The 23,806-nt window shown below is 37.3% G+C and overlaps 1 protein-coding gene across 4 annotated transcripts in view; it reads right to left on the minus strand.

Moving 5' to 3' along the window:
* Positions 1–641: 641 nt before the first annotated feature.
* CDC27 (cell division cycle 27) overlaps positions 642–23,806 on the minus strand; it is a 34,976-nt gene continuing 11,811 nt past the window's right edge. The window contains exons 3-19 of one of the 4 annotated variants that reach the window (XM_063300626.1): positions 23,297–23,444; positions 22,285–22,410; positions 21,008–21,105; positions 17,961–18,115; positions 17,640–17,851; positions 15,823–15,937; positions 14,859–14,974; positions 14,586–14,685; positions 12,237–12,444; positions 11,552–11,721; positions 10,504–10,656; positions 10,036–10,244; positions 6,909–7,026; positions 6,664–6,792; positions 5,383–5,457; positions 4,001–4,181; positions 642–1,991 (exon numbers count right to left, since the gene is read on the minus strand). In XM_063300626.1, coding sequence (XP_063156696.1) covers positions 1,909–1,991; positions 4,001–4,181; positions 5,383–5,457; positions 6,664–6,792; positions 6,909–7,026; positions 10,036–10,244; positions 10,504–10,656; positions 11,552–11,721; positions 12,237–12,444; positions 14,586–14,685; positions 14,859–14,974; positions 15,823–15,937; positions 17,640–17,851; positions 17,961–18,115; positions 21,008–21,105; positions 22,285–22,410; positions 23,297–23,444 — 2,396 coding nt within the window. In that variant the 3' untranslated portion in view covers positions 642–1,908. Of the gene's footprint in view, positions 1,992–4,000; positions 4,182–5,382; positions 5,458–6,663; positions 6,793–6,908; positions 7,027–10,035; positions 10,245–10,503; positions 10,657–11,551; positions 11,725–12,236; positions 12,445–14,585; positions 14,686–14,858; positions 14,975–15,822; positions 15,938–17,639; positions 17,852–17,960; positions 18,116–21,007; positions 21,106–22,284; positions 22,414–23,296; positions 23,445–23,806 lie in introns of all 4 variants that reach the window. The other 3 variants (XM_063300624.1, XM_063300625.1, XM_063300622.1) reach the window with 3 other exon arrangements.

Below are 23,806 nucleotides of genomic sequence, written 5' to 3' on the forward strand. Positions count from 1 at the left end.
AATATATGGTCCAGTTAATATATTTAATTGCAGCATAAATGCTGCAGAAAAATAATAAGAGTGCACAATCCCAGAATATGCTTGTGTTACTAGGCTGCTTGACTTAGTCTGTCGTCTTTCCCAATATGCCTCACATCATCCATGCAAATATCCCTCTTGTTGAATTTCTTTTTTCTGGGTATCACACCTGTGGTAGATGCCATGAGATGTGTTGTACCTCTTTGTAGAAAAATACATATTTACTCAAGTCTGTCCCACTTACAGTAGTTGAATGGGACTTGCATGTCAGTTAAATAGGGATAGGAATCTTATTTTTTAAATAACAGTGAAGTACAAGTTTTATTTTTCAATAAAAGATGGTATTCAAATCATTCCATTCTTTTTCCCATTATCATTCCCCAGATGGCATCTTAACCTTCAGTAAGCTGGGTTTGGGGTGTGTTGTAGTGATTCCTTAAAAAAAAAAAGTTCAGAAGCCCTGAGGTTTCTACAGCTCTGCTGTTACCCCCTCTAGCACATGATTGGTGCATTTTAGATACCAAAAAACTGGCATTTAGAGAATACTCTGTATTAATACGTATAACGAAGGCCTTGTAAAAATATACTAAAATTAAAATACATAAAAACTTACCACAATATAGTTTTGTGAAATTTAAACCATTTTATTGTGCATAATTTGCTCTTTAAAACTGTAAGGTTATCATACACTTTCTTGATGGTCACTGCACAAAGGCCAACCACCTCTGTTGCAGGAATGCTACAAAGGAGGAGAAAATTGGCTTCGTTAACACAGTCTAGCATCCTTCCTCAGCGAAATAGCCGTCTGGGATCTATATTCCTACAAGACATTATAGAGGAAGTACTCAAACTTACAGGATTAAAAAAAAACCAAACCAAAAAAATAAAGAAGACAGATAATTGCACAAATTTTTTTTGCATCTGTTCATTCAGACAACACTTTACAAAATAATTTTGAAGGGGACACTGCTGTAAATAGATGGGGGATGCACCACCATTGTAAGGTTTGATTGGATTAAGGCTTCCATTGTCATCTTGGCATTCTGTTATTGTGAATTTATTTCATTGCATTTTTCAACACTGCAAATCTACACATTTATTTTTTTCTAGGAGTTAATAACTGCAACAGCATTTTGATTTTTTGAACTGTCAGATGCAATTGCAAGGAGCACATGATGAGCAACATCATGTTATTGAGTTGAATGGTGTACAAATACGAACAACTGATGCTTTGGAAGTTAGCTTGATGAAGTTAACTTCTTGGTGGAGTACTAAAGTATTCTGTGGAAGTCTCTATCCTGGCAAGTTGATAAATCTAAAGGAGGGACACTGGATTTTATATTTTCTGTAATGTGTTCACAAGAGAAAAAGTCATTTTAAGGTCATTTATATTCTCTGGCATTTAATTTACACTCAAATAATATTCAGAAATGTCTTCAACACATTTCAGTCCTGTACTTCCACAATTATCTCTGAAGAGTGTGGAATGGAGAAGCGCAGGTCTCTGCTTCTTGGAGAGGAAAGAGCCAAACTAAGACACATTTCTGGGGAAAGAGCAAGTAATTGCTTCATCAGTTACTTCCCCACATCTCCCAGTTCCGGTATAGCAAATTTCATCTTCCATGATAGGTTTGTCAACAAAAGGGAGATTTAAAAAAAAGTATTTCCTCCTTGAAGAATCATGTTTACAAAGATGGAGTCAATAATTCAGACTGAAATTATGACCCCAAATACACTGCCATTAATTCGGTATTAATTAAAATCTGATGAATGATGCGCCTGGGGTATCAGTGGAGCATTAGAACAATGCTGGCTCTGTGGCAGGAAGGGAAAGGAAGAATCCAACAGAATGAGTCAGTCAAACATCCGAACTCAGAATCCACTTGGGAGTTAAAATTCATCACTTTCTACTGCATGGAGCTGTGTGTCATCCGCGTCAGTCATGCTACTGGCCTGAGACTCGTCTGTGCCAACTTTTGAAAGAAAAAATGCACAAAAATAAGATTTCTTTATATTATTTGCATATTTCACAAGCTAAAAGGGCAGCATTCTATAATGGGAAGACCATTTTTCCATTATACTTTTCTATCTTATTTATACATTGTTCCAACCCAGTTCTTGAAGAAGAACATATAACCATGCATGCAAAATGTTGGCTTTTTCCCTTGCTAACATGCCCTTTTCTTTCAAGGCTCGAAGTTCCATGAAATTCCCAAAGTTAACTGCAAAGCCATAGAACCTGTACTAATCATGTCTGAGTGGGATGATCTTACTCTAATTCAGTCTACATGGATAGCTTCAGGTCCAATCCTATAATGCAGTCTTTCGAACAGCTTTGATATAACTAGTAATTGGAGCAGGCATTTAGCATTTATGCAGCACAGGAATGGTAAAAGATTTTCACCACATATTATTTTTGTTATAATCTATGCAACCAACCTGTAAAGCTGGTTAGATTCATGATCCCCACAATGTGTACCTTGTGGGTGGGGGGTGGGGAACTAATAGCTTGAGTCAAAGTTTCTTGCTTAAGGCTACCTGGGTGGTTAATTTATTACAGTTTAATCCCCTCCTTCTTTCTCCCCGCTCCTCATATAACTTCACAGCAGCACATTTAGGAAGTAGGATTAGACTGAGATTGGAATTTGAAGCAGAGCTTTTCTTGCCCTAAACCAAGACTCTGGCCACTATACTACATCAGAGAAGTCAAATTCTAATTAGTGGTTCCTGATTCATAGCTGATTTTCATAGTTCCTTTAATGTACCAAGGGAAGAAAGCCAAGCAACTGCAGTTTTTCTTCTATACCTCTTACACTGAAATGTAAGAAATATAGTCTGGGAGTCACATATGGTCTGCCATCATCCCTTTTGTACTACCAGAATCCCTCCAGAGTGAGTAAAGCCAAACAATAGGAACTATTTTTATTTTGCATTTTTGAAGTCAAAGAGTTTAAGCAGCAAACAGGTACTTTAAGCTTTGCAGATCTTAAGGAGTCCATTTCATGCTTTAAACCCCTCAACCCTCTTTCCAAAGTGGGTCCTCACCAAACCCACTCAGTCTCAGATGAGACCCTCAACAGGCCACACAAAACGTGGTGCAGCCATCAGGCTCACATAAGTTGCACATCCCCATCTCAAAAAACAGAAGCACTGGTGATTCTAACGTTTCCAAGCTTTGTGGTGTTGTGTTTGAATATTGTGTTTAATTGTTAAGATGGGAGTTCCTTTTAGAAGATTAAACTCTGATATTTCAGACAGTTCTGATGCTGACCTTATTTGCTTGGTTCCTATTAAGCAAGGATCAGGTCCCTTTAGTAGCCCAAAGCCTCATTTCATGTCAATGTTATAATTTGCACGCCCAACTACATGGCTGTACCTAGCCAAACTTGGCTGATCTCAAGAAGCTATACAAAGCTGATCCTGATTAATACATGGAGAGGAGACCCCCAGAAACACCAGAGCTGTAGGCTAGATTGGAAAGTCAAAAAATATCCCAGTGGCAACCATTTCTGTAACACTCCTGAGATAACCTCATGGAAGTGTCCATGAAATCACCAAGAACTGAGCTTTACTCAAGAAACGTTACCTTTTATAGTTTGCTTAAATAAATAATTACTTTACATCCATTTTAATTAAGAGTGGCAAAGAGAAGAATGACAAGAAAAACAATGTTACAGTATTCAAAGAAATTTGCCTGCTATGTATGGGATGGGGATATTTAAAGTTCAAGGCTTCTCTTCAAACTTGGATAAAAATAAGGAAGCATTTTCAACTATTTCTAGTCATGAGACAGAGTGACCATAAGAAAAGGAAAGATATCTTCTTTAAAATTCTAAGAAACCTGCACAAAACTAGGGTTTCTGCTGTATAAAATAGCAGCAGTAGGGGACTGTTGCTATGACAGTGTTTTCAAATTACCCAAATAGAAAGTATCTCTGTTTACCTCAAGAGAACAAATAAAACAACCAATGAAAAAACCAACCTGACTCATATGGACAGCATTCACTGATCTGTTCTTCTTGTGTTACAGGCTCTTCATCATCGGGTAGGTACCGCTTGTCAATGGCCTCTTTGATCTGGTTGTTGGCGCCTTTGGGGTCCAAGTCCATTGCCCAGGAAAAATTCATCAGTGCAAGATGGGTCTGCCCCAGCTTTTTATAAACCTAATCAAAAAAATCCCAAAAGGTGTACTCATATCAACTTAGTATAAATAATTAAAGATACATTTTATTTCATATATTTTATATCTAGTGATACTATTTGTAGGTTGTTTATCATCTATAGAAGTCATGGCTACCAGGACATCTGTCATACCTCTAAATGGTACCCATTTCCCTCAAAGTTTATAAACAATAAAAATATTTTAAAAATCAAACATGCCAAAAATGGAGAGAGATTGCTATATTTAATGAGGAATACTGATATTATACACTGGTACCCAGTAGCAGAAGAGATTACAAATTCCTCCTCAATCAATTCTGGATGAAGCTGTGCTCCCCACCAACCCATCAAAATAGGGAACAACACTATACACATTATATATGGGATAGCCTTTAAATATGATTCATAAATCACATTTAATTCAAAAACAGAGCTTCAGCACTGCTAACTGGGGTTGAAGTAGGAAAAATATCTCACTGGTTCTGTCAGCCCTTCAAGGTAGACCAGACCTGAACACCAAAATCATGAATACTAAAACTACTTTTATTACAGGGCTAGAGTGACAATCTTGCAATTCTGAATGTGCCTCTCCCCTTCCTGTCTTTATCGTAAAGAGAACTAGGGAAGGTCCAATCTGAGATGCTTTCTCAAATTCCATTCCTGCTTTGGGCTGAGACCTGACCACTGCTTTGTCTGTGGCTCTTTCTCCTCTTCCTTAAGGTTGTTCTCATGGCCCACTACAGGTCCTTGAACAACAGCACTGTGTTCTAGTCTATTTCTGTGCTCAGTTTAAAATGCCAATGCTTATTTTAAAAGTTCTTCCAGCTTGAGAGAATCAGGCTGTCTCAGGAATTGCCTATTACCATATGTAGACCCAAGCCAAAAAAGAATGGCTATAATCTTCCAGACAACCTCACCTCCCAACCTTTCCTTTTGTACAGCAGTGCCAAAGCAAGCCTACACAACCACCCTGTCCTTGGTTGCATGGGTGTCAAACCATTCCCAGACTTTCTCCTCAACTGTAAGTGGGGTGGGGAGGTGACTTCAAAGTCAGGAGGAGACCTGGTTGCTCACAGCAATGGATAGTACTGCAGAAACACAGTGCAGTACAATTGGTGAGCACTGCATAACATTATTACCGACATTAACCTTTTTTCTTTTTACAGCAACAATTCAGAAAGTAATTCTCAAAATTGCTTTTACCTTTCCTATCAAAAAGTAAACAAGAGACTCTTTGGGAACAATTTGCTTCAGTTCTTCAAGTTCTTGCAAAGCGTACTGAAAAGGAAGAAAAAAACTGAGTAGCTTTTCTAAGGGACTGGAGCAGTATAACTTAAATACATACACCAAAGAAAAGTGGTCTTTTCAATACAATAAAGTCAGTTTTAATTTATGTCTGATTTTTAAAAATTGTTTGACGAATATATTTGTTGTATACAGGAAGTCCTTGCTTATCAACTGCCTCGTTTAGTGAAGTTACAACGGTGAGAAAAAAAAGAAGCTTTGCAATCAATCCTCATGTTTATGATCATCAGTGTCCCGCGGTCATGTGATCACCATTTGGGTGCTTCACTTTGCAAGTAAAATCATAAGTCATGGTCATGTGATGTTTCACTTAACAACTGTGATAATCCGCTTAACGACCGAAGGGAAACTAAGGTCATAAGCCCGTCATGGTCACATGTTTTTCTACTTAGCAACAGAGTTGTCAGTCCCTATTGTGGTTGCTAAGCAAGGACTACCTGTACAATTTGAAATGTTACAATGGGTCTAGAAAAGACAAAAAACAAGAATTTAGTCTATTGATCACTCCAAAATTTAACACATAAGGGACCAAGGAATTCAGGAAAGTCATGAATGGAGGAGGAAAATATATTCCATTTCTCTATCAAGCAGGTGAATCTAGAAGAAAGTATAAGAATATTAAAAAAAATGAAGAGTGACAACTAGCAGAGAGTCGCCATGATTATAACTAAGATAGAACAAATGAACTGCTGGAAAAGTTTCAGGTGCTTGGTCAGCTGACCAAAATCCTAGTGGGATAAAATATAATTTTTTCTCATCATCTTATTATATTTTGATGGCATGGATTTAAAACACTCCCTATGAAACTGTGCTTTTTCTTTAGCACCTCTTTAGCATTATTTCCTTTCTCCAGATTAGGAATAATGTTTTGCCATAAGTCAATATGATACAGAGCAATGCTTCTTTTGACCAAGCAAGCAGCACTCCTGGAGTAATGGAACACAGTTTTGAATCACCAGCAGAGAAACAGGGTTTCTCAGGGTCCTCAAAATCTAAGACTGCAAAGAATCTACTGTGGAACAAATCTCACTAAACTTAGTGAAATATATTTAGGGTTGTTCTGCATGTATTTTGCAACTGGCTTAAATGGATATGGCTAGTATTCAGTTTTTTTCAAAGAAAAAAAGCAGTTGCTTTCCAAAAAACTCAGGTATAGTTCCCTCCAAATTCATTACTCACCTTGTACTTTTCATTTGCAAATAATACTGAGGCTCTGTGGAATTTGCAGAGGGGGTTCTTGGGATCAATGTTAATGGCTTTGTTCAGTGTATCCAAAGCCTTCTCAGATTTCTTCAGGGCATGCTGAACCTGAAAAAAATGGAAGGGCATTTTCTACGTATATACAACATAAAGATGGTCAGTGTTCTTATTTTCTAAGAACTTTGTTGTATAACATAGTTGTATTTGAGATGTGATTTACTTACAACTCCAATGTGGCACAACAAGACAGAACTCTGAGGATTAATATGAAGTGCTTTTTGGAAATGCATTTCTGCTAGGCTGAATTTCTCTTGTTTGTAGTAGATCATCCCCAATCCATACCTAGCAATGGAAAAACAATGTATAATATTACTACTAATGGTCAAAGAGAAACCCTCAAAACTTTTGGGCAAATGGGCACATTTGGACATTTGAGAGCGCTTAGTGACTTCTCTCACAAAATGGCTGCTATGATGGACATGGCTAATTATAAAACATCAGTTTCCTGGAAGGTAATCTGGTGAGGCAAAATTTTAAATTCAAAACTAGGGTGCAGTCTGAACTCCATATGCCAAACCATGTATTTGCCACTATAAAGCATAACAAATTATTTGTTTTACAGAAACCGAAGTGGTGATACAACAAAAACATTTCTCTCTCTCACACACACATACAGACACAAAGTAAAACATCAAGTGAAAAATACAAGTATCACATACAGAAACATCACTATCTATAATTTTCTAGCCTTTAGGAGACTCCCTGTCCTCATCTTAATTTACTTTTTCCTTGTTACAGAATAATACTGTAACAAGCAATATTATTTTATGTGCCGCACATTGCAGAACCCAAATTTCCTGTTTTTTTAATTAGAAAAAATAAATCAGGAGGGACTGTATGCTTTATAACCAAAAGGGGAAATTTTGCAGATATAGGTATATCTCCTTAATAAAATGGTAAAATATGGGGTAGATTATACAATGATTTGGATGAAGGAGTTGAAAGGACACTTATTAAGTTTGCAAATAACACGAAGCTGGGAAGTGTGGGTAATACTTTAGATAAAAGGGAGTATATTCAGGAAGCTCTCTAGACCGTCTTGAGTAGTGGGTTGAAATTTATAGGAAGAATTTAACAGAAGAAATGTTACGTTCTACATCTGGATTGGAAAACTGAGAAGCACAGTACAGGATGGGGGACAATAGTACATGTGGAAAGGATCTGGATATCCTTGTTGATGTGATGGCTCAAAAAGCAAATACCATCTTAGGGTGCATTAACAGGAACACAGAGTCCTGCCTCTGGAGAATCAGGGAGATGTCCTTGAAGGAAATGGGCAAAAGCCGTTATATAAACAAAGAGGGTTGAAACACTGCTTAACTCTTGGGAAATCCAGATAGTATTTGGAAAAGACTCAGTCAGGCTCTTGCCTGTTTACTGGGAGGGAGGGGAGGTAAAGGATAATCAGGCCTGCAAGATTGATGTTAGTCCTTCAACCAGATCAGGAAACAGACTCCACAGGAAGTCTTTACTGTAAGGTTCTGACACAACTGACTCAGTAATGACCTGACTCATGCATTCATATAAAATGCAGATTTCAGATTTTTTGTAGATGTGTACAGAATGAAAGCAAAAAGCCACAACTAAAGGTTCCCGTGCAAACTACTTAATTAAGGTAAGCCAGGTAACAGGTAAGCCAGAACCCCCCTCCACATTCTTTCCCCCCTTCCACCAACAGTCCAGCATTCCAAGTCTGACCACCTCCAACTGATACAACCTTGAACATCATCATTAGACGAAACATATTCATTCCCACTCTCAACAAATCTCCCCCTCCCATCCGATGCTTGACACGCGTTGACTCTGATGGCAGAGAACACAATCAAACGATCTACCAGTTCTTTGATCGTGGGTTCTGACATTTACTGAATATTTCTTTACTGAGATAGGCTATAATAACAGAATCTATATACAAATCTATTAATATCCTACTTCTCTCTTAAGGAGTTAAGCCCTTATAAGATGCTTCCAGCACCAAATCTTGGTTCAGATATAGTCTCCCCATTATTGTCTAAGAAAAGGCTTCAAGAATGCCTTTTTTTATAACTCAGAAAGCAATATATATTGGATATGTGAAATACATTCTGCCTGATTCATACATTATTGACAAAAATATGCTGCAGTGTAGACTTTTCTTGATATGATAGGTGTGCCAAAATATCCAAGGTTATATATGAAATGTACCTACAGCAGCTTTCCTACATAATTCCTCATAAATTAAGAGATAATAAAATGCAATTGCAATGTTATTTATTATTTATATTATTTATTATTCATTTTATATCCCGCCTTTATAAATAACTCAAGGCAGCAAACATACCTATCCCCACTCACTCTTACTGACCACACTCAGTCCCAACAGCCCTACATTTTCTGACAGTCTCCCCAGTGATTTCATGTTGATATTGAAGAGCACTGGAGAGAGAATGGAGCCCTAAAAGACATTATATAATAGCTCTCATTTTAAGGCTCAACTGTTCCAAGTGGACCCATTTGAAATTTCTTAGTAAAACAGAATGAAGCCACTATAAAAGATTGTCTCCTATTCCTAAATCTCCCAGACAATCCAGAATACCATGGCTGATTGGTGGTATTGAAAGCTGCTGAGAGGCCAAGAAATACCAACAGTCATGCTCAATCAATCTCCCTCAAACTATCCATTAGGCTAGTCTCAACTATGTAACCCACCCTGAAGTTAATTTCAAATGGGTCAGGATAATTTGCGTCCTCTAGTACTACCTACCTCTGAGAAGCCAGCACTGTCTCAATCACTTTGCACAAGCATGGGAAATTATAAAGAGTAACCTATAAAGTCCTAAATGCCTCCTTTAAATAAAAAGAACACCTTGTCCTCTCTGAAGGTGTCTGTAATCATCTTCTGACTGGATGTGACAAGTCAAGTTAGACAAGTGGTGGAACATACCAGTCCAAGCAATCTCCATGTCATCAGGTGTACAAATATTATAAACAATGACATCTGCCTATCCCAGGTCCTTGGGAAGGGCTCAATAGGTGGACAAAAATGCCAAATCCAGTCTAAACATCTGGCTAACTGTGCGACCAACCTTAATAATAATAATAATAGACAAGTATGCTGCTGCACAGCTATGAGAACTGGACTGAAATTATAGACAGAAAACTAGAGAGAGAAAAAAGAAACAATTCTAAATAAATCCTTTTTGTACTCCAGAACTAAGTTATACTAAGGATGGAAATGAGATTGTCAAATACTTTGAAGGATACATCTATTCCCAGCCTTCAACATTTTCACTAATCAAAAATATTTTTTACCAGGCATTGTAGTGCCTTGGATTCATTCTGATTGCATTCCTAAAGCAGGATAACGCTCTCTCAAGTTCCTCTGTCAGCACAAATTCATGCCCCAGGAGAGTATAGGCATAAGCATAATTTGGATCAACTTGAATAGCTCTCTGGAAGAACTTGATAGCAATGTCATGTTCCCTTTGCAAACTGAAGCAATTTCCTGCAGCACACCATGCCTGGAAGAAAGAAAAAGTAAAAGACATATCACAAAACTATGCTCCCCCTCTTTCTACTTTTAGGTAGTATAGTAAGAGGGAGAAGAAAATATAAAAAATGTGGATGTTACTGTTTAAGTGCCTGCTCACATAAGAAAGAGTTCGCAGAGTAAAATAAATTTTAACTTCAGATTTGTTCACTTGAAATCCAAGGAAAGAATCAGAGGCTAAATTGTAGTAAAAAAAAAAATGCCTGCCTCAAAATAGCCAGAAATGATACCTCTGGTGAATTTTTATCCATATCAGTTAAGTCTTTTGAAAGAACTGAAAGAGCTACATCTTTCTGCAGATGCCACAGTGTGGTTGAATAGATTTCCATGCCTTCTACTCTGTAGTTTTCAATCCTTCTTACTTCAGAGAATATCCTCTCAGCCTATGACAGTAATGAACAAATGATATTTAAACAACACGATTCTTCTACATGATCAGTTTTTAACATAACATGGGTAAATTTAGGTATATACCTTTATATGAAGCCTATGGTTTTGATGCAAGGACATAATTTGCTTAATAAACTCAATGTTTCACTTTAAGGAAAGTAAGATGCATTCACCCACAAAAACATTTTTTTTTCTACATGGAATGGGGTTCTGCAGAGTTCTGTGGATGCCATTTGTTACATGAATGCTGAGTAATAACCATTCTTAATCTCATATATGTTCACATGGCTAATTATTTACAGTAGGGAGAGCAATTTTTCTTCAACAAAAATATTGAGACAGTATCCATTTTTCCCTTCTTATACAGAACCATCTAACTAGAAATTGTTTCTGCATTTGGTGACCTGTTTAGAGTGCACATTGAGAGCATCTAAAAGGAATTCACAAGGTACCCTGGAAACAGAGCATGGTAGGGAATGAAATACACATAAGGCCAGTAACAGCAGCCTAAAGCAGCAGCACCTACAAGTAGCCATTTAATTTTTTTCCCCCCAATACCACACAAGTGATATTTTGGTAAATGCCTTGGGAACTTGTGGGATATTGGAAATGGTGGGCAGTTAGTAACAATTAGAGAGCCTGCTGTCCAGCCCTGTTTTGAAGAGCACTGATGCTGCATTAGAACTGCAGTGTGTGTATATGATGGGGTCAATATATCTAGAGGTCCTTCAAGCCTAGAACCTTTCATTAGGATTGTTAAAAGGTGACAGAGCAAAAGAAGTTTGCCTAGTCTTCAATTTATGTTTTGGGGTCAACTTTGTACAATTCACTGCAGTACAAATACATAGTATCCCCCACAAAATAAAAATCATTCTATGACCTATTTACCTGCATATATTCTGCAAGTTCAAAGTAAGCTCTTCCAATATGGCATAACACCCAGCCTGTGTTATAGTGGTGAGAAGGCAAATGACTCAGTATATGAATGGCTTCTTTACAGTTGTAGGAACACAAGGCTAAATATCCTTTCCCCATATCACGAAGAAGGGTCATCAAACCTTCTAGGAAAAAAATACCATAAATGCACAGGAAGACAAGGAGATCGAGAAATACTTGCCTAAAACCAGCTGTGCCCTACTGGTGATAGTTATGGCACATACGCTCAAGAACCCTAGATGAGACTCCCAACAGTTTGAGTGAACAGAGCGCCACTGTGTTTTTCCACTGAATAAGGTGCCGAGTAAGACTCAAGAGATCTGGTTCCAATTCAAACTTTGAGATACAACTTCATTATTACACACAAATATCCTCTGGATGATACCACATATCTGGAAACATTCCTGATTAGTGCCCACTACTGCTGAATTCTCTTTCCATGGGAGAATCTGTTGAACATCATGGCAACTTGATTAGAAAGAACAAGTATTTTAGAGGCACTGGCATTGTCTATTTTAACTTGATTCCAACAGGGATCTTCTATATCTTTCTTGCTTCTGAATTATATACTACCACTGCCATTTGGGTTGGCATAAGCTAACTACCCTGAAGGAATTCTCAGAAACGTTCTACGCACCTGCTGCTGCTTTCTGTAACGTGAATGCCTGGATTTGTGGTGTTACCGAGGTAATCTTTCCTTCTGAAATGATGGACGAGTCAAGTTTGGTGATTTCCAAACTGTCATTTATGTTTGGCTGCGTGATCCCTCCCTTACTGGTTTTACATTTTGTCTTTCGGTTTGCAATTTTTGGTGGAAACTTCATTTTTAACTTTTTACTATTCTCCTATGAAAGAAGAACAAACATTTTAAAAAATCTTACCCTGTAGCCAAACAGCAAAGCATACCATTCAAGGGTAGAAATTTAGAAGAACTCTGTGAAGGTTTGGATGGAGAACCTACCGCCCTCAGCCCAATTCCACATGTCCTTTCATTTAATTTCACGTGGCATGGTACTGAAATGTGCACTATGTTATCCTGTTAACTCCACTCACTTTGACTTTTGCCTGATTAATTTTTCCCAAAGCTTTGTGATTTTTGATGGAATTAGAATCACAAAATTGGAAGGAATAAAATGTTCCATTTCCCCATCATAAAAATGCTTTTCAGCTCATCAATGACCTGCCTCCCCATTACTTACCAATTCTCTGACTGTGGTGTTCCAGCATGATAGTAGCCAAAAACTCATCTATATACTACTAAAACTCTTGTGTCTGTTTGTCTGTTTATAACCTTCAGTTGTGCAAAACGGTGTATCACAGGGCAACAGTTTTTGAAGCAAGGTACCTCAAATGGGCTAACTTACAGAACGCCAGGACCCATTACTCTCATGGGAGTGAAATTTGGCAAAGTTGTGGCTGCTTCAGTGCTGCCGTGCTGCTGCTTCAGTGTCGCCACACAGCCGCAGTCAGCTGCAATCATGTGATTGTCATTTCCAATGTTCCCTGCCAGCTTCCCACAAGCAAAGTCTTGTGGGAAGAAAGTCAGTGAAGCTGGCAGGGAAGGTTGCAAGTTGCTTGGGTAAATCTTCCCCACCTGTGCAACCTCCCCAGTCCCTCTGCGCTTGCACCAGCCACTCACACCCCCCCACGCACCCTTCCTGACCCATGCCACACCCCTTTGTGCCCTCCCTGATCCGCACACCACCTCTCGCACACAGTGGCACCCCCTTCCCAATCTGGTACACACCCCCATGCATCCTCCCTGACCTACACTGTACCCTCACACACATTTCCTGTGTAAGGGAGGGAGGGAGGGAGGGAGGGAATGTTTCCGACACTCCCTGCCAACTTCCCACAAGGAAATTCAGTGAGGAAGCCAGCAGGAAGTTGGAAGTTGCTCCCACTTCCACTGCTGTTTTTCCTGCCCATGGTGATTCTATTTTCTGTTTAGGTAAGGAAGTATCTCTGAAATGATGACCCAATGGGTCACAGGTTATCTAGTACATAATAGAAATGCAAAGGTTTAGGAAAATCTGTCACATTTTAGGTATGTCTTTGGACTAATATGTGATTTTATACAACACATATAATGGAATAAGAGACACCAGAATGCACATGACCACTTTCTATAGCAGTATTAACTAGGCCTAAAGAATAGAAGATGCCAGTGACATCTTTCCACCCAGTTTCTAATACTATACTCCTGGCTCCACTCAAGAAAGCTGAACCAGATGTGTTCTACCGTACACTAACAATTACCATTTAATATGTACTGAGTGGTTACACTGGTGTGAGGAAGGTGGATGGCTCAAAAGAGGAAGGCATAACAGTACTGGAAAAAGTATCTTCAGAATGTTTGCAACTACATTGCTTTACTATATTACATTGTTGATTTAATGGATTTTGACATTATTTTTACTGGTGATTTCAATATGAAAGATGCTTTGAAAGGATGATAGCTCTTAAATAAGTTTAAATAAAAAAAGTTGTCTTAAACATGTGCAAATGTACTTTTTTTTACTTAAGGCACTTCTCTACATCTGAAGTGAAGCATAATCTGTAACACTATCATTTGAAACATTTGTAATGGGGAAAAAATAATGTTTTTCAGCAAAAACAAGGATTATTAATTTGTTGTGACATAAGTTTTCACAGCCTAAGGCAATGCTTCTCAATTTCAGCAACTGTAAGATGTGTGGCTTTCAACTCCCAGAATTCCCCAGCCAGAGAATTCTGGGAGTTGAAGTCCACACATCTAAATTGCTGAGATTGAGAAATACTGGCCTAGGGCATACTTGAAATGAATTCTGCTCAGAAAAAGTTGATACCATCATGAAGGTGTTTGTCCTGTTTTAGTTACATTTGTAGTCCCATTAAATATTTCTGCTGCTGCCCATTCAGGCTTTGAATTTCCTGGAAAATATTAATGGATGAGAGCTTAGTGCACCCAAAAATCAGCTATAAACTGTGCAGAATTCCCATTTACCTTGGTTGTAGAACTATCACTGGAGAACAAGCGTGAACTTCTTCGAGGCAGCACATTAGGGGGAGCAGCAATGGTTGGGCTCAATACCTGAGGAGTTGTACTGGAGAGAAAAATCAAACTTCTTAACATAATTTATGGGGTTAGGGTTTCAATTATGTTTCCCAACCAGAAATATAGGAAACATGACAACAGCAGAAGCAGCCTAGAAAGGAAAACCATATACCTGGGAACAGGAAGGAAAATTATACACCAGGCCAGGGAAACACTGCATACCTTGTCTGTGGGCCTGAACTTTGGGTCTGTGCAACAAGGATTGGTGTTACTTCCCGGCTATTACCACTTTGTGAGAAGACTGACTTTGTTCCAGCTTGATTTATCCTGGTGACAGTCTACACAAAAATATATCATGTTAATTGTGCATTATATTTGTAGCAATTGCAGGCTGTGATTTATAGAACGTTAAGTAGAAAATGGCACACATTTTATTGCATGGATAACACCACAAAAAAACCCATTGGTTTTGGCAACCATCCCACTGTTAGAAATATTCTTTTCCTCTTTTAGGCCTATAAGAATGGCACAGCAGTGACAGATAACTGAATTTTGCAGTGCACTCACAAGAAAAGGGCAACCAGGCTCAATCCTGCATACTGTCAGTTTCAGTAAGTATCCTTAGTGGATAACTATGAGATGGATTACAAGCTTCTAAAACAGAATAATCTATTTTTGTTAATCTATTTTATTAGAAAAAGTATTACTTGCTGACTACCTTGAACTTATAGAGGCCATCTTTACAGCTGTGAAACCAGAGTGAAGCTTATTTCAACTGTTATTAACTTCACCAGTCTATATAAGGTAGAAGCACCCATTTTATGGAGTAGGAATAAAGACCAGACAAAAGAGCTTTGGTTTTCATATTGATTCTACCATATAGTAAGTGGTTTTCTCTACCAAGTTTTGAATACTTGCTCTGAATTTCATTCCTTTTATGAGCTAGCATTAAAAAAAAGCAGTGTAAACAGAAAAGTTTGCATTGGTTCTATCATTTGTAAAGATCTGCAATTTTTTTCCTCTCTGATATTATATTTTACTGGGAAAGTAATGGAGGGGAAATACACAGAAACTAAGTATCACTAAGTGGCTTTGACAACACTTTTTTTCTTGCAAGGAACAATTAACCAGAATTTTACATTTCCTTGAGTTCAATCTCATATGCACACCCTTCAGCACAAGATACCTTCTTGGAAGGGACTCCTGGAGGTGGCACATCAATTACGGAAGAAGAGTTTGTGCAGTTTTGTAAATAAGATCCATCTCCGGGGCTAGGGGTTTCTAATGGCAATATTCCAAAGCTGAGGAAACATACAAGAGCATTTCAAAATATATATGTTCCTAAAGAAAGAGGAGGCAGGAAAAGAGAGCATTTTTGAAAATAAGTGAAACTTGCAGGTCTGAGGCTTGTATATGCACTGTGCAGAGTCTTTTTTTTAAGAAAAAGAATTTACAAACTTCAAGTTATATATGCAAGTAAAATTAAAAATGTAACAGTAAGATGATAGCATGTCCAAAAATAGGAATTAGCAAATATTTTTGTTTGTCAATATCAAAAGGGGAACATACATTTTTTCATATTTGGATTAATCATTTCAGGCTACAGAATACTGCATTGTAGGAATACAACAATGCTTATGAAATGAAATTTAAGAAATGAACATTATTCCAGTCCCTCAGTTTAAGAACAGAATTCAGATAAACTAATAGCTAATTTATTGCCATTTATTGTCAAAACAATCATATGAAGTAAATTAACTAGGGGCAAAAGCAAGATCAGAATCTACAAGTAGTCTCTGGGTGATTATGAAGCTGGTCAGCTAGAGTTTCTGATTTCCACATTTAACCACAGCAACAACAAAAATATTTTCCCACCTAAATTAGGTTGCTGAAATGAAGAAAGCTTGGGGGAATCAGGAATGGGTTATGTGTTCAATTCAGCTCTGGTTCTGAAAACAAATGTGAAGGCTTAGAATATGCTCAGAAGCTTTCTGTTTGTTAATCATAAGAGTATATTTTTTCCATATTCTTCTGGTTGGTGGATTTGAGGTTACAATTTTAAAAAAAATCTAAGTAAATCCAGCAAACCTAAAGTCTGCCCACCCTAGGTTAAGTCAAAAGAACTTGTATAAACTCCCTTTCATAAAATTCATAAGGGCACGTGTAAGAATATAAGCCTTTCCCGTTCAGTTGAACACCCACACTTTATGTACTGTTCCAGAATTGTCAAAGAGCCCTTCTAAATGCCCACAAACCTAATTTTTAAAATATATTCCAGAAAATTAGCTTTTAGTTAACAGGTTTAGGCAAACTCAAGTGAACCCTGGGGGGGGGAGGGGGTACGCCTGGGTAAGTTTGAATTGGGTCACACTGCTATTGTGACCCAATCATGTATTTTTGTGTACTAGAGCCCACATTAGCAGATCTATGAATACATTCATACAGGTTATTTGCAGACAATGATCTGTTTGTCCTATGAAGAAGGCAGAACAATAACCATAACAAAACTGACTTTAAAATGACAATATTCAGAAAGCAACTTAAGTGTATTTCACAACTCTCTACATATTCTACTGCTTCAGCTCCCAAGACTCAAAGGGAAACTCCAAGAGGAAGTCATTTTATTAGCAAATTTGATCCTATTCGTTCAGGTCTTAATTGGATCCATGCATTCATCATCCATACTGAGCAAGAGATGTACATATCAAATGTAAGATCATTTAATCAATTTACTGCTATTGCAAATGGATACTGTTCTTGTGCACATTTTAATTTTACACACAAAGAAACCTACTGGATCTCTTACATTTCATAATCTAAAATATTAGGGTCCCCCCAACACACCTGCATATGCTTTTATGCATCTCATGCAGTACGTTCTCTACTGTAGAAGCATATGCCACTCTATATTTAGTAGAGTATACAGCACCCCAGGTTTCTATTGTTTTTCTTCTAACAGTGCTTCCTAGGAGAGAATGGAAGAACAATTTTCAAATTCCTTACCTTGGTGTTAAAGGACTCAGAGCAGCTGGTCCACCTAGAAGACTCCGGCCAGTTTTTGGTTTGTTTTGAGCCTGTTTTGTTAAGAAGGCAGTTCCTGATCCAAGAGATACAGCATCTGGTGAAATTACAGCCGAGTCGATATAGGATATGGAGGAATCTGTGTTGGAGGAATATTTAGAGTTGGAGGACTCCAGGTTGAGTCTGTTTAATTCCTGAAATAGAAAACCATTTCTTAAAGGCAGTACACAATTTTTTCTAAAGAACATGCACACTATAAGCTGTACAGCTGATGGTAATTAAGTATTGTTGGTAAAAACATACAAGTGTGTCTTGTGGAGTTTCCATAAGGACTGTTTCTGGCTGTCTGTGGATTATGCTGTGATTAGACACCACTGTTGTGCATGTGTTAGGCAAGCAGCTGCTGAAGTTCTGTATAGAAGTTAACTTGAATGTTTGGTCAGGGTCTGGCTTCTCACCTACAATGAAGATGAAAGTGATTTGGGGGGCAGGGGAAGACACAAAAAAGAAAAAGGGAATGTTTTAGACCGATCTTACTTAACCCCATAGCATGGAATGGTTATGTAAAATTTATTGCTATAAAGCATTATTGACAATCAATAGTTTAAAACAGGAGTAGGCAATATGGCACCAATCAGATGTTTTGGACTATAACTCATATTACTTTTGTGCATTCTTGCAGATGAGAACTACAATGCAAAACTTCTTGAGAGCACCAGATTGCTTAACTTCTGCCATACCTATCCAATACAGCAACAGGTGACACATTTTTTCAACACAATCTCTGATGCCTGATCAGTGGTAGTTATATCACTTACGTATTTATTTGCAGGATTTGCATTCTGCCCATTTAAATAATAGATAGATAGCAAATAATAATATAGCTAACAATAACTTAAAACATATGCTATCAGCAATATAACATATAGAAGAAAAAACTAAGTTATAATAAAATTAAGCTAACAGAAAAAAAAGAAAATGCAACTAGAATTAAGATAAAGCAGAGTTAAAATCAGCAGTGCACTTGTTAGATCACCCGCCCCCCAAATACCCTGCAAAAGTTTTGGAAACTTTCTGAATAGTCAGCAGTATGGGGGGATATCTGGATTTCTGGGGGTAGGAAATATCCATATCACGAGGGAATGGAGCTTCCACCAAGATGGTCTGCCTTCAAGTTTTCAACCTGAAAACTCTTACTGAGAAAAAACCAAAAACATACTTCCCAGTGTGCTCAAACAGGACAGCTATATTCCAATCAAAGGAAATGCTCTTGTAGGTAGCTTGGACTAATCTGTCTCCAATAGTAAGCATCAAATGACTACAGATATAATAATAAGTAACGTTATGACATGCTATCAGATTAGTCTATAAATAAAAACACTAAACAACATTTATAGCATTTGAGTTCGACTCAGAATTACGCAGTTCCAAAAACTGTAAGTCCATATAAGTAGGGATATAGCATTAGATGCTACTGAAAGAGATGGAAATCAGCAAAACAAACAAGCAAACAAAAAACTCCTTTCCATCTTTGGAAACATCCAATGGATCCATTCACTGTCACAAACTGCAGAACCATTCCCTTCACTGAATAGTAAGCCATTATTTTAAAAAGTTCTATTCTAATCACACACCTACTTATTTTTCCTTTCTCAAACAGAAATCTTTAAATGATGCCTCCAGGAGTAGTTTATTGTAATCCTATGGCTAGGATCAAATACTGTAAAATTTACTAGCTCCAAGCAAAGACATTTAGCTAAAACGATTAGTAATAATGGACAATTTGGGGGCCGGGGGCTGGGCGTAGTGTGACAGCTCTTGCTATGTATTTAATCAAAATAACATCACAATCATACCTATAGCCTGGGAAAGCCTAAAAGTGAAGTTTCTGACACAGTTAAAACCCAACATCACAAGCTCAAGATGGAGGAGAGTTTCTTGAAGAAAGGGAGTGGGGAGGACTTTTACTATTTCCTTTTCTCCCCATAACCTTATAATATTAGCAATGGAATTTATCAATAAATAAGATACGGTTGCTTCACATTCAGTCATGAACCCCATTTATTTATACTGAAGTACAATGTGAGTGAGCGAGCCCAGTTACACAACTCTTGTCTGACATTACAAAGCAAAAAAAATAAATAAAAATCCTTAGCATACATAAATGTAGATATATGAACCAGGAACTTTCAGAAGACAGGCATGCTGAGGCAGCATAGCTAGTCAAACCACTGATTCTACCGCTAGTCAGTTCCAAGATAATGGGAAAGCAAAACCTAGGACTTATATGGCAGCAAGCAAATGATGGAACAGTAGCAAGTTTAAAACATGCACATATACATACATGGAATACAGAGCAACAAAAATGGAAGCATCAAGCACTGAGCTTTGGCTTAACTCCAAACTCTAAATCTGTATTTCTGACTTGGCACTTATATTTTATCTATGGCACTACCACTTTTGAATTTGTTGCCTGAAACAAATGCTACTGCACATTTATTTATGAAACTCTGGTTCTGGAAAGCGATCAATGGAGTTGAAGACTTGTTAAGAACACAGCTCTGAATCTGGAATATAGCATTAATTTTTAAAACCATCACCCTGGTAAAATTCTAATACTAGGAAAGCATTATGCCCATATGAGACCCAGGAAGCCTGCTCCTTACCAAAATTTTGAGCTGTAGTTTGCTGCTGCAAATTGTCATAACAATCAAAGGCTTTTTGTTTTCTTACTATTTTGGCCTTTGCCCTAGCTGTATTTTTTTTCCTCCTGTTATTCAAAAGAAGTTTTAGTTTTTTTTCCTGCCCATGCCTATGCATGATCATGCCCCCTCCCCTTCTCTTAGTGCAGCGCTTGGCATGCAAAATGGGTTCTCGGTCTCCAAAAAGTTGTCATCCCTTTTTTAGAATATATTACATTTGTGTTATGTCCAAGTTATAGATCTTGTTCTTTTTTTATATATTATCTCTCTGAAACAGGATACAATAAGATTCTAAGTCAAAACATATTTAGCTCCTGTGACCATCTTCAGTCCTGAAAATAAACTTTGAAAGTGACAGCTTGGCATCTAGAATTAAAAATTATACAAGCCAGCATGGATCATATTAATAAAAAACAATTGAGTGAGCTCTACAGAAGATGAAGGAAAGCATCCACAACAATTAGTCCCATTTCTGTTCAATCCTAGTTTCAAGTAAGACAAATCTCAAAGAAAAATATTTGTAAACATTTGCAATTTTTTCAGTTCATAACAGGAGACATGACATTCTCTCTCTGTCTCCCATTTCTAATCAGAATAATTAATACTGAGATAATGAAAAATCTGAAGAAGTAATTGAACAAAACCTACCTATTTCACATAGTGATTCAAAGGGGGACCAAAGGAAGGGATTTAAACTAAGGCTCTTTTGGTAACATTCAGATCCTTTGGCAAGCCGATCTGTCTTACTATTAATGAAAAAGAGAAGACAGACAACAGAGAGGAAAAAGATTTCAGTGGAAAAACAAGAAGAACCATCCATTTTCCACAGACTATATAAATAACATCAGAATTCTCCCTTGCAGTTGGTAAGCTAGATGTTGAAGATTAAGTAGAAATAGAAAAATTTGCACATTACTTATTGAGCAACTTGCATTTCTTACATAAACTTTATGCAAACTGTATAGCCCTAAACAAACAAACAAACAAACATGAGGACAGTCAGCTAAGTGGCTATAACAGAATGTAAAATGACATTGGTAAAACTGTCCAAAACATTTTTGAAAGAGGTTTTGTATCTTAGGAAATGTGGGAATTACAAAAAAGGTATTTCTTTAGCTTTGTACTGAAATCAGAGGGATAGAAACACTCTAACAATGAGATAGTCGACAGGGATCCACTAATGTACATGCCAGTGATGAGATGAGTGGGAGCTACTCTTTGAATTTGCACTAGATTGAGGCATTCTAAGATTTTCCTAGAACTTTTGAATTCCAGAACAAGAACAAATCTGTAGTTTCTCCCAATTTAGGAGATGTGGAATATTCTCTGAGAATCTTCTTAACAATGGCAGCTGTGTCAGTAAGGAGACAAGCATATTGGAAGTTAACCTCAGATTATGGATATCAACCAAAATGTATGGATTCCTGTCTATCAGAATCAAAACATCTTGAGATGACAGAGAAAATGTATATATTCTGTATACATCTGTACACATGTAAATTTACACATAAAGTTTTTGGCCAACAGTTCTTGTTTTTGGAAGAACTGAAAGTTCGTAAGAGAGGAGTGCATGTCCACAGAACTTGGAAAAATCCGAACAGTAATAAAGTTCTAAGAGAAACATTTCTGTATTACTTATATATAATCAGATCACTGACAAATAGTTTGAATGTTTCCTGCAAAAATGGATCTTCTCCGGGGGAAGTACCTACGTCTGAAGTTTTACAATAGAAATAGAGGTGCTTACTTAATAAGTAATGATACTGCTCTTTGCTAAACAAAACTGTGCATCTACAATCCAAGTCATAAAAAAAGGCAAGATAAAAATCTAACAACAACAACAACAACACACTTGTAAGTTCACCATATTGGGTGCGGAGACTGGAGGAACAATAATTTATCCTGAAATAGTAGAGAAGCCGTACCAGTACACATGACCCAGAAGGGATAGTGTGAAGCATGCAGAATCTCCAAACTCTGTCACAATATCCTCATGACTTTTCTGTTTGTTAAACACTCCACCAGACAGGATTTGTTCTCCTTCTGCAAGTCTGCTTGAAGATAATAAAACAGAAATTAAGAAAAATAAACAGAAGGGCACAGTGAAATGATAGCAATAGAAATGTGGTGGATAAAGGTTGAAATCTCAGCTTTCCTATTGACAAGATGGAGTCCTCAGCTGCAATTCCTCATTTACAGAATAGGCAAATCTTCTCTAATGAAATTGTTATGAGTATACTGTTTTACATTTAAATAAATATTCTCTCTGTCCTGTATTGAACTTGCAGAGAGCAACTTCTCTATGCAATCCTAGTTAAACTGTAGCAAGAAGCTATTTATCTATTGATGACACATTCATTTCAAGAGCAGCTCAATCAGTAGTAACAGAAACTTGCTGATAAACAGGTATCAAAACATAATCCTTGCACCTCTTCTGTGCTCAAATGCTTAATATTAGGGCTATGCAATGCTCTGGAGCAGGTGAAGGCACTCACACAACATTTGTCAGCAACTGCTTAAAGTGGTTTTCCTTTTTCTCAGCAATGTGTTGCTACCTTCCACAGCTCCATATCTGGTTTAGGGAGTTGCCAACAGGTACTACACCAGTGACCTCACATGTTATAAAGCACCTTTTTGCCCTTAAAATCTGAACCACTCCTTAGACTACTTAACATTTAGAGCTCACCTCAAGTAGCATTTTAGAGGTGCAAGCTGTACACTTAAAATTGCTTCACACTAGTTCTAAGAGAATATTTCTATATTTCTTCACCTTTTCTTTTACAAGACTTTCAGTATATTTTATACTTTCCTCTTACATCTCAAAGTGAATGTATTCCATAATCTGAGTAACCCAACATCTGAAAAGCCAAGGAACGGTGACACATATTTTATAAAGAGAAATGTTTCACAATGCTAACAAATGTAGGGACAACTTACTTGCCAAGATCAATGCAGCACTTGGCAAGCAAATATTTACACTGCGGAGTAGTACAACTGTGTCCTTTAAGGAGCCTGTATGCCTTGTAAGCTTTTCCTGAGCGATAGTAACAGGTTGCCAATAGGAAGAGTGCATCTTCTGAATGTACTGAAGAAATAGAGAAGAAAGAGGAAAAGTATCAGTTCTATTCCCCTGAACTTCTGGATGTAAACAGTTAAGCTGCATAGTCCTTTGTGGCCACTTTCATGCCAAACTACTCTGATGGTCTATTTATTTACTTTTTTGTTTTATATAGTAGTGTCAATTACAATCATTTTATTGGCAAGCACAAAAAGTTCTCTATAAGTCAGCAATTTATGAGAACAATATAATAGGTTGTACTATGAACAATCATGTATGTACTCTAACCTGTTTAATGTTTTTATAAGAATTTTATTAAGTTTGAAACAAAGATAAAAACTACAAAAAGAAAAAAAGAAAACTAAAACAGTGTGAAGCACAAGAAAAAA

This window comes from Candoia aspera, chromosome 4 (assembly GCF_035149785.1).
Source record: "Candoia aspera isolate rCanAsp1 chromosome 4, rCanAsp1.hap2, whole genome shotgun sequence".
Lineage (NCBI taxonomy): Eukaryota > Metazoa > Chordata > Lepidosauria > Squamata > Boidae > Candoia > Candoia aspera.